General features: G+C 48.5%; 1 protein-coding gene across 1 annotated transcript in view; it reads left to right on the forward strand.

Annotated features, from left to right (window-relative positions):
• Positions 1-6,938, forward strand: part of LOC134931268 (disintegrin and metalloproteinase domain-containing protein 33-like) — a 126,333-nt gene extending 119,395 nt beyond the window's left edge. Inside the window, exons 21-23 of the mRNA XM_063925399.1 lie at positions 1,725-1,970; positions 3,425-3,537; positions 5,520-6,938. Coding sequence (XP_063781469.1) covers positions 1,725-1,970; positions 3,425-3,537; positions 5,520-5,577 — 417 coding nt within the window. The 3' untranslated portion in view covers positions 5,578-6,938. The remainder of the gene's footprint in view (positions 1-1,724; positions 1,971-3,424; positions 3,538-5,519) is intronic.
• The last annotated feature ends 5,389 nt before the right edge of the window (positions 6,939-12,327 follow it).

The following is a 12,327-nucleotide window of genomic DNA, read 5'->3' on the forward strand; positions in this document are numbered from 1 at the left end:
AGTCCGTACGTATACTGGCAGGAAAAAGAGGCATTTGGAGGCCCTTGCAGAAACTGGCTTTATTTTACCTAAATTGCCCCCCCTCCAGTGTGTACTCCGAAAGAGTGTTTAGTGCAGCCGCTCACCTTGTCAGCAGTCGGCGTACGAGGTTACTTCCAGAAAACGTGGAGAAGATGATGTTCATCAAAATGAATTAGAATCAATTCCTCCGTGGAGACATTCACCAACAATTGCCTCCAGAAAGTACACAGGGACCTGAGATGGGGGACTCCAGTGGGGACGAATTAATAATCTGTGAGGAGGGGGATGTACACAGTGAAAGGGGTGAGGAATCGGAGGATGATGATGAGGTGGACATCTTGCCTCTGTAGAGCCAGTTTGTGCAAGGAGAGATTGATTGCTTCTTTTTTGGTGGGGGCCCAAACCAACCAGTCATTTCAGTCACAGTCGTGTGGTAGACCCTGTCTCTGAAATTATGGGTTTGTTAAAGTGTGCATGTCCTGTTTATACAACTTAAGGGTGGGTCGGCGGACCCAAGGACAATTCCATCTTGCACCTCTTTTTTCTTTAATTTTTCTTTGCATCATTTGCTGTTTGGGGACTATTTTTTAAAGTGCCATCCTGTCTGACACTGCAGTGCCACTCCTAGATGGGCCAGTTGTTTGTGTCGGTCGATTAGTTTAGCCATCCAGCGACCTTGGTGCACCTCTTTTTTTTTCTTTGCATCATGTGCTGTTTGGGGACTATTTTTTGAAGTGCCATCCTGTCTGACACTGCAGTGCCACTCCTAGATGGGCCAGGTGTTTGTGTCGGCCACTTGTGTTGCTTAGCTTAGTCATCAAGCGACCTCGGTGCAAATTTTAGGACTAAAAATAATATTGTGAGGTGTTCAGAATAGACTGTAAATGAGTGGAAATTATGGTTATTGAGGTTAATAATACTATGGGATCAAAATGACCCCCAAATTCTATGATTTAAGCTGTTTTTGAGGGTTTTTTTGTAAAAAAAAACACCCGAATCCGACAAAAAAATTTCAGGGAGGTTTTGCCAAAACGTGTCCGAATCCAAAACACGGCCGCGGAACCGAATCCAAAACACAAAACCCGAAAAATGTCCGGTGCACATTACTATTTGGAAGCCTTAGCTTTAGATGACCAGACCGGTGTGACTCAGGACTTGGGTCTATGGGGGCGGATGGGGATGGATGAATGCAAGACTGATGGATGGAGTGGCAGCAGGCTGGTCTGGGAGGAATTGCGTGAAAAGGAGAAGGTGGAGAGTGTAGGGATGGGGACTGTAAGAGAGACAGAAGAGGTAGAACAGCAGACCTGTAGTAGATAAGCAGTGGAAATAAGATGCATTATGCATAGACTTAGAAGAGTGTAGGAAGAACTTTGTAATTATTAATAATATGGTGATACATAGTAATAACAATAATAATAACATTACTATAGTGACTAGTCTATAGAATAAAACCACATAAAGAGTAACTTGTGATAAGAAGTATAGTAACATTGCAGTAGTAGTCAGCTGTGTGAAAGCAGAGGCTGATGCGTTTCGCCACTTGGTTTGTGTCTTCCTCAGGGGTCTCTTTCTTGCATAACTGTGATGTCCCTGACCATTATATTTTAGATTTGTGTTCTGTCGGTCCCTCTCTGACAACAGTTATGAGGACTATTCCTCAATGTAATCTTCTCTCTCCTTCTGGTGTTATGTCTGCACAGAGTATATGGAGCACTGTACATGGGAAGAACGGACGGTCTCTGAGCCCTTCCCAGCCAGTGAATATTGTACGCCCCCTGTGTCCGCCGCCCAGCCAAGTCACCAAGACGAGTATACAGCTGAAGCCATCGCGGCCGCCTCCACCGGTCAACTCATCCCCGATCGTCCCAGCGAAACAGGACAGTCTGCAGACCAAGCTTCTACCACCAAAGAAGCCATTGCCCTCCTGCCCTGTGCGGACCCCGCAGGTACCCCCATATATCCATTACAGGGAACATCTGAGAATCCTGAAATACAAACTAATCTACGATTTATATTCCTTACTATCACTAGATATAACAGATTATAGAGTATTAGTGCAGGATGAAGGAGAATAACATAATAATGTAATAAATAAAGATAATAAATACATTTTAGGTATAAGTCAGAAAGCGACATCTAATATATAAAAGCGAAAATCCGTCCTTCTATCCTTTTATACAAATCCACCGTTTACAAGCGAAGATCGTGACATTTTACATACGAGCGTATTAAAACACGGCAGAGGCAACTAAAGCAATTAGAAATCCCTAGCACCCCTAGGGGGGGAGACAGCAGCACAGAGCATATCAGGAGACAGCATAACTCTGGAATTACTGGAGCAATGTACTCAGAAATTGCTACACATATGCCTTACACTCTGGGAACAAACACTGTGGGGGGCAGACACCCCTAGCACCCCTAGGGGTGGGCCAGCAGCACAGAGTATATCAGGAGACGAGTGATGTGTCAGTGAGGACAGGGCTGCATGTGACAGGGGCAGTGACATGATGTGAGGAGGGGAATGGAGGCAGCAGGAAGCCACAGACTGATAGTTATATAGTGGGAGGAGCAGGGTCTCCAGCAGCACAGAGTATATCAGGAGATGAGTGATGTGTCAGTGAGGACAGGGCTGCATGTGACAGGGGCAGTGACATGATGTGAGGAGGGAAAAGGAGGCAGCAGGAAGCCACAGACTGAGAGTTATATAGTGGGAGGAGCAGGGTCCCCAGCAGCACAGAGTATATCAGGAGGTGAGTGATGTGTCAGTGAGGACAGGGCTGCATGTGACAGGGGCAGTGACATGATGTGAGGAGGGGAATGGAGGCAGCAGGAAGCCACAGACTGACAGTTATATAGTGGGAGGAGCAGGGTCCCCAGCAGCACATAGTATATCAGGAGATGAGTGATGTGTCAGTGAGGACAGGGCTGCATGTGACAGGGGCAGTGACATGATGTGAGGAGGGGAATGGAGGCAGCAGGAAGCCACAGGCTGAGAGTTATATAGTGGAAAGAGCAGGGTCCCTTAGGGGACCAAAAAGGGGTCCGGCCACTACACAAATTGCATCAGGGAAGCTATATATGCCTATATACTAGATCTCCAACCAACGTAAATTAACGAACAACTATCATTCTCATTTACCATCCTCATCCCGTAGCGAAGCACGGGTATTCAGCTATCTATAATGTTATATATACTGTGTGTTTCATATTTACATTTTTTTTTGTAAACAGACATTCTTAAAATCTCGGGCTACGCCGGGTGCTCCAGCTAGTACTGTATAAAAACTACTACTGTACTTATTACGCCATTTTACTATTTGTGTTTCCTGAAAGTTCTGTTATATGATCCAAGTTGCTTTTTGGGTGTTGGTATATTACAGTGTATCTCTATGTCTTCCAGCTGAGCGCCCCTCGCAAGCCGCTACCCGGGAACCCGGCTTACAAGGACGGCCTGCTGGTAATGACAGTGGGTGTGAAACCCAGCTCGGCCACCCCACTGAAAGGACCCCACCGGTGAGTGATACACTGTGCTCAGACTGATGTATATCACATTACATACCTGCTGGCTGATGTGTCCAACCAATGTATATTAAACGGGCAATGCCTGGCATCTGTAACCTCTGTCTACACATCAGCAGTTTCTTATCTGCCTGACATTACAGATACACATTATACAGTCTGAACTGCATCATATCTGCCTGACATTACAGATACACATTATACAGTCTGCACTGCATCATATCTGCCTGACATTACAGATACACATTATACAGTCTGCACTGCATCATATCTGCCTGACATTACAGATACACGTTATACAGTCTGCACTGCATCATATCTGCCTGACATTACAGATACACGTTATACAGTCTGCACTGCATCATATCTGCCTGACATTACAGGTACACGTTATACAGTCTGCACTGCATCATATCTGCATGACATTACAGGTACACATTATACAGTCTGCACTGCATCATATCTGCCTGACATTACAGATACACATTATACAGTCTGCACTGCATCATATCTGCCTGACATTACAGATACACATTATACAGTCTGCACTGCATCATATCTGCCTGACATTACAGATACACGTTATACAGTCTGCACTCCATCATATCTGCCTGACATTACAGATACACGTTATACAGTCTGCACTCCATCATATCTGCCTGACATTACAGATACACGTTATACAGTCTGCACTGCATCATATCTGCCTGACATTACAGGTACACATTATACAGTCTGCACTGCATCATATCTGCCTGACATTACAGGTACACATTATACAGTCTGCACTGCATCATATCTGCCTGACATTACAGATACACGTTATACAGTCTGCACTCCATCATATCTGCCTGACATTACAGATACACGTTATACAGTCTGCACTCCATCATATCTGCCTGACATTACAGATACACGTTATACAGTCTGCACTGCATCATATCTGCCTGACATTACAGGTACACATTATACAGTCTGCACTGCATCATATCTGCCTGACATTACAGGTACACATTATACAGTCTGCACTGCATCATATCTGGTCTGACATTACAGATACACGTTATACAATCTGCACTGCATCATATCTGCCTGACATTACAGATACACATTATACAGTCTGCACTCCATCGTATCTGCCTGACATTACACATTATACAGTCTGCACTGCATCATGGGGGTAATTCTGAGTTGATCACAGTAGCAAGTTTGTTAGCAATTGGGCAAAACCATCTGCAGTGCAGGTGGGGCAGATGTAACATGTGTAGAGAGAGTTAGATTTGGGTGGGTTATATTGTTTCTGTGCAGGGTAAATACTGGCTGCTTTATTTTTACACTGCAATTTAGATTTCAGTTTGAACACACCCCACCCAAATCTAACTCTCTCTGCACATGTTACATCTGCCCCCCCTGCAGTGCACATGGTTTTGCCCATTAGCTAACTAATTTGCTACTATGATCAGATCTGAATTAGGCCCAATGTTATATTAGCATATTCCAGTGTCCGAGAGCTTTTAAACCCAGGTTATTCACATACAAGCAAATATGGGCCTAATTCAAGGTTGATTGCAAAATAACATTTTCCCCTAATGGGCAAAACCATGTGCACTGCATGTGGGGCAGATGTAACATGTGCAGAGAGAGTTAAATTTGGGTGGGGTGTGTTCAAATTGAAATCTAAATTGCAGAGTAAAAATAAAGCAGCCAGTATTTACCCTGCACAGAGACAATATAACCCACCCAATCCGCCGATGGTGGATTGTTTAGGACCACCGGTGGAATTACACCATCCACGGGCACTGAAAGTGGCCATCTCAGGGCTTGCACATTCCCACACACGCATTTACACATGAGAGGACTGAAAGTAGTATTTAAGCATTATAAGTCTTCTACATTTAGTTGTTCTGTTCCTATAACCTACATAAGGCCGATATTAAACTCTTGTAAACCTCTTTTATACATTAATTTTCTCATAGGCCTAGACCAGGGGGTAAAGTTCAAGCAGCAGCTGCGGCCTTTCTCCAGAAGCAGTGACGTACAGAGAACGGAGAGTGGATATCTGCCCCGGGAACCAGGAGTAAAGCCATCCAGATGTTTGCACTATGTGGGTGGCAATACCCCTAGCAGCCCTCAGATGACACTTTCCGATACTGGACATACAGTAAATAGAATTCAGATGATGGAGAACGGTGAAATTTCTTTGGGTATTGCACTGAGATACTTCAAGCTGCTCTCTGGCCCTGGTCGCCTCTGCTGGACCCTGTACCCACACACATGGGCGCCAATGTCTCTCTCAAGTCATCCAACGCCATTTATGGAGCTACAGTATATTCGGATGGGGAATTTCCTTGTTGCCTTCGTACTGGAACTGGGTTAAAGAGTTGAACTTGACTTTCAAGAGTGGGAGTAATCCCCAGTCCCCCTGACCATTGTCCAACAGTCCCGCTATCTTATGGAGCCTCAGCCGGGTCTTACAGACGCCAGGAGGCATAGAGTCCACTTTGGTGGTGGTGATCTTATGACCAAGACAAGCACGTTGTCATCATCAGTGATTTTTTTGCCCCCTCTTTGAGGGCTCATTTCAGAGTACGTCCAGGCACCGAATGTGCCTGGACGTCACCGAATGTCTTCTCGTCTCTTCCATCTGTGATCATTTTCCAGAAACACATCAGGTTGCACCTCCACCTTTCATGTCAGCCGATAACGATGGAGATCTGAGTTTTCACCGCGTCTTTGCTCCATACACCTCCGGGAATCGCGTGGAATTGATGTCTTAATATGAAGAGCGCAACCGCAGGATAAAAGGCCCTAGCTTAGGGGTGAGGAACCCTCAGCGATGACGCGGTCAGCACTATTGCCCGCCTTGTAGACCTTGCAGTTTTCCTTGTTGTATGATACACACAGGCCCATCCCACACTTACCGCCGCAAATCCTAGGAGTAATCAATATGATATAATGACAAAGCCGTGTTGCATAATAAATATCACATATGACCCATCTCGCTGCCAGCGGTACACCTGAGGTAATACGATAGTGCCTCATTGTTACATAAATAACGATATGGTAATTCTCTCCCTCAAAGTTATATATGGTGGCCTGTCCGAGGGCTCCTCACTGACTCATCTCTGCCCTCCAATACAGATAAATAATATTATTGGCCCCTGAGCATAGGACTCCACCCCTCCTCCATGACTCCAGCCTGCCGCACGAGGACAGGCTGACAGGTACCCCTCCCACCCCACCCCACACACACACACACACATTACTGATGGATGTTTACAGGGTTCGTCCTCGGCGAGCCACCTTTTCTTAGGATGTGCAGAGGATTTTTGTATTGTATTTAATTCTGTGGTACGGAAAAATTACTTTTAATAAAATTACTTTTTTTTTTTACAGTTAATGTCCTTTATTTCTCATTAATTAGCACTCTCCTGGCTACAAGAATTCATTCACAAAGTTACAATGTCTGTGTATTTCCGAATCATGTTGGGGAAACTTGGGTAATGCTAGGCATACACACTACAAGTATCTGCCCAATATTGTATAGTACATTCTCCGGACTGATCCAAAAATATTGAACGGTCGGGCAGTCCGTCCAATGCTACACTTTCTCAGTGGAAAGTTGGCCACATTGGACAATGTATGCATTGCCGTGGGCAACCGATGGACATTTTCCCTGTTCATCCATAGTGTAAGGAATGGAGAAATGTCTCTTCAGGGGTGGAGGACAGATATCGTGTGGCCATACACTGTGACATATCTCCTCAGGGGTGGAGCACGGATATTGTGTGTCCATACACTGTGACATATCTCAAGGGGAGGAGGGGGGAAATGGCCACCAAGGGGCGGAGCACAGATATTGTGTGGCCGAACACTGTGACATATCTCAAGGGGAGGAGCAGGAAAATGGCTCCCCAGGGGTGGAGCACAGATATCATGTGGCCATACACTGTGCAATATCTCACAGTGGAGGAGTGGGAAAGTGGCTCCCCGGGGGTGGAGCACAGATATCGTGTGGCCATACACTGTGACATATCTCACCGGGGAGGAGCGGGAGAGTGGCTCACCAGGGGCAGAGCACAGATATCATGTGGCCATACACTGTGACATATCTCACAGTGGAGGATCGGGGAAGTGTCTCCTCAGGGGCGGAGCACAGATATCATGTGGCCATACACTGCAATATCTCACAGTGGAGGAGAGGGAAAGTGGCTCCCAAGGGGCGGAGCACAGATATTGTGTGTTCATACACTGTGACATATCTCTCAGGGGAGGAGCGGGAAAGTGGCTCCCCATGGGCAGAGCACAGCTACTATGTGGCCATACACTGTGACATATCTCACAGTGGAGGAGCGGGGAAGTGTCTCCTCAGAGGTGGAGCACAGATATCATGTGGCCATACACTGTGCAATATCTCACAAGGGAGGTGCTAGGAAATAACTCCTTAGGGGTGAAGCACAGATATCATGGGGCCATACACTGTGACATATCTCACAGAGGAGGAGCAGGAAAGTGGCCCCCCAGGGGCAGAGCACCGATATCATGTGGCCATACACTGTGACATATCTCAAGGGGAGGAGCAGGAAAATGGCTCCCCAGGGGAGGAGCACATATATCATGTGGCCATACATTGTGCAATATCTCACAGTGGAGGAGTGGGAAAGTGGCTCCTCAGGGGCGGTGCATGGATATTGTGTGTCCATACATTGTGACATATCTCACAGTGGAGGAGCGGGAAAGTGGCTCCTCAGAGGTAGAGCACGGATATTGTGTGTCCATACACTGTGACATATCTCAAGGGGAGAAGCGGGACAATGGCCACACAGGGGTGGAGCACAGATATCATGTGGCCATACACTGTGCAATATCTCACAAGGGAGGCGCTAGGAAATAACTCCTCAGGGGTGGAGCACAGATATCATGGGGCCATACACTGTGACATCTCAAGGGGAGGAGCAGGAAAATGGCTCCCCAGGGGAGGAGCACATATATCATGTGGCCATACATTGTGCAATATCTCACAGTGGAGGAGTGGGAAAGTGGCTCCTCAGGGGCGGAGCACAAATATCATGTGGCCATGCACTGCAATAACTCACAGTGGAGGAGCAGGGAAGTGGTTCCCAGGGGCTGAGCACAGATATCATGTGGCCATACACTGCAATATCTTACAAGGGAGGAGCGGGAAAGTGGTTCCCAGGGGCTGAGCACAGATATCATGTGGCCATACACTGCAATATCTCACAAGGGAGGAGCGGGAAAGTGGCTCCCCAGGGGCAGAGCACAGATATTGTGTGTCCATACACTGTGACATATCTCACAGGGGAGGAGCAGGAAAGTGGCTCCCCAGGGGCGGAGCACAAATATCATATGGCCATTCACTGCAATATCTCACAGTGGAGGAGCGGGAAAGTGGCTCCCAAGGGGCGGAGCACAGATATCGTGTGTCCATACACTGTGACATATCTCACAGGGGAGGAGCGGGAAAGTGGCTCCCCAGGGGCAGAGCACAGATATCGTGTGGGCATACACTGTGACATATCTCAAGGAGAGGAGCGGGAAAATGGCTTCCCAGGGGCGGAGCACAGATATCATGTGGCCATACACTGCAATAACTCACAGTGGAGGAGCAGGAAAGTGGTTCCCAGGGGCTGAGCACAGACATCATGTGGCCATACATTGCAATATCTCACAAGGGAGGAGCGGGAATTGGCTCCCCAGGGGCAGAGCACAGGTATTGTGTGTCCATACACTGTGACATATCTCACAGGGGAGGAGCAGGAAAGTGGCTCCCCAGGGGCGGAGCACAAATATCATGTGGCCATACACTGCAATATCTCACAGTGGAGGAGCGGGAAAGTGGCTCCCAAGGGGCGGAGCACAGATATCGTGTGTCCATACACTGTAACATATCTCACAGGGGAGAAGCGGGATAGTGGCTCCCCAGGGGTAGAGCACAGACATCATGTGGCCATACACTGTGACATATCTCACAAGGGAGGAGCTGGGAAATATCTCCTCAGGGGCGGAGCACAGATATTGTGGGGCCATACACTGTGACATATCTCAAGGGGAGGAGCGGGAAAATGGCTTCCCAGGGGCGGAGCACAGATATCATGTGGCCATACATTGTGCAATATCTCACAGTGGAGGAGCGGGAAAGTGGCTCCCCAGGGGTGGAGCACAGATATCGTGTGTCCATACACTGTGACATATCTCACAGGGGAGGAGCGGGAAAGTGGCTCCCCAGGGGCAGAGCACAGATATTGTGTGGGCATACACTGTGACATATTTCAAGGAGAGGAACGGGAAAATGGCTCCCCAGGGGTGGAGCACAGATATCATGTGGCCATACACTGCAATAACTCACAGTGGAGGACCGGGAAAGTGGCTCCCCAGGGGTGGAGCACAGATATGATGTGTCCATACACTGTGACATATCTCACAGGGGAGGAGCGGGAAAGTGGCTCCCCAGGGGTAGAGCACAGATATCATGTGGCCATACACTGTGACATATCTCACAAGGGAGGAGATGGGAAATATCTCAGGGGCAGAGCACAGATATCGTGGGGCCATACACTGTGACATATCTCACAGGGGATGAGCGGGAAAGTGGCTCCCCAGGGGCAGAGCACAGATATCTTGTGGCCATACACTATGACATATCTCAAGGGGAGGAGCGGGAAAATGGCTCCCCAGGGGTGGAGCACAGATATCATGTGGCCATACATTGTGCAATATCTCACAGTGGAGGAGCGGGAAAGTGGCTCCCCAGGGGTGGAGCACAGATATCTTGTGGCCATAAACTATGACATATCTCAAGGGGAGGAGCGGGAAAATGGCTCCCCAGGGGTGGAGCACAGATATTGTGTGTCCATACACTGTGACATATCTCACAGAGGAGGAGCAGGAAAGTGGCCCCCCAGGGGCAGAGCACAGATATCATGTGGCCATACACTGTGACATATCTCAAGGGGAGGAGCGGGAAATGGCTCACCAGAGGCAGAGCACAGATATCATGTGGCCATACATTGTGCAATATCTCACAGTGGAGGAGCGGGAAAGTGGCTTCCCAGGGGTGGAGCACAGATATCATGTGTGCATACACTGACATATCTCACAGGGGAGGAGTGGGAAAGTGGATCTCCAGGGGTAGAGCACAGATATCATGTGGCCATACACTGTGACATATCTCACCGGGGAGGAGCGGGGAAGTGTTTCCTCAGGGGCGGAACACAGATATCATGTGGCCATACACTGTGACATATCTCACCGGGGAGGAGCGGGAAAGTGGCTCCCCAGGGGCAGAGCACAGATATCTTGTGGCCATACACTGTGACATATCTCACAGGGGAGGAGCGGGAAAATGGCTCCCCAGGGGCGGAGCACAGATATCATGTGGCCATACATTGTGCAATATCTCACAGTGGAGGAGCGGGAAAGTGGCTCCCCAGGGGTGGAGCACAGATATCGTGTGTCCATACACTGTGACATATCTCACAGGGGAGGAGCGGGAAAGTGGCTCCCCAGGGGTAGAGCACAGATATCATGTGGCCATACACTGTGACATATCTTACAAGGGAGGAGCTGGGCAATATCTCCTCAGGGGCTGAGCACAGATATCGTGTGGCCATACACTGTGACATATCTTACAGTGGGGGAGCGGAAAAGTGTCTCACCTGGGGCAGAGCACGGATATTGTGTGTCCATACACTGTGACATATCTCACAGGGGAGGAGCGGGAAAGTGGCTACCCAGAGGCGGAGCACGGATATTGTGTGACCATATACACGGTTATGGATATACACTGTGACATATCTCACAGTGGAGGAGTGGGGAAGTGTCTCCCCAGGGGTGGAGCACAGGTATTGTGTGGCCATGCACTGTGACATATCTCACAGTGGAGGAGCCGGGAAGTGTCTCCTCAGGGGCAGAGCACAGATATCGTGTGGCCATACACTGTGTCATATCTCACAGTGGAGGAGCGGGAAAGTGGCTCCCCAGGGGTTGAGCACAGATATTGTGTGTCCATACACTGTGACATATCTCACAGGGGAGGAGCAGGAAAGTGGCTCCCCAGGGGCGGAGCATAGATATCATGTGGCCATACACTGTGACATATCTCACAATGGAGGAGTGGAAAAGTGGCTCATCAGGGGCGGAGCACAGATATCGTGTGTCCATACACTGTGACATATCTCACAGGGGAGGAGCGAGACAGTGCCCCCCCCCAGGGGCAGAGCACAGATATCGTGGGGCCATACACTATGACATATCTCAAGGGGAGGAGTGGGACAGTGTCCCCCCAGGGGCAAAGCACAGATATCGTGTGGCCATACACTGACATATCTCACAGGGGTGGAGCGGAAAAATGGCTCCCCAGGGGCGGAGCACAGATATCATGTGGCCATACACTGTGACATATCTCAAGGGGAGGAGCAGGAAAATGGCTCCCCAGGGGAGGAGCACATATATCATGTGGCCATACACTGTGTAATATCTCACAGTGGAGGAGTGGGAAAGTGGCTCCTCAGGGGCGGAGCATGGATATTGTGTGTCCATACATTGTGACATATCTCACAGTGGAGGAGCGGGAAAGTGGCTCCTTAGAGGTGGAGCACGGATATTGTGTGTCCATACACTGTGACATATCTCAATGGGAGAAGCGGGAAAATGGCCACCCAGGGGTGGAGCACAAATATCGTGTGGCCATACACTGTGACATATCTCAAGGGGAGGAGGAGGAAAATAACTTCCCAGGGGTGGAGCACAGATATCATGTGGCCA

Source organism: Pseudophryne corroboree, chromosome 1 (assembly GCF_028390025.1).
Source record: "Pseudophryne corroboree isolate aPseCor3 chromosome 1, aPseCor3.hap2, whole genome shotgun sequence".
NCBI lineage: Eukaryota > Metazoa > Chordata > Amphibia > Anura > Myobatrachidae > Pseudophryne > Pseudophryne corroboree.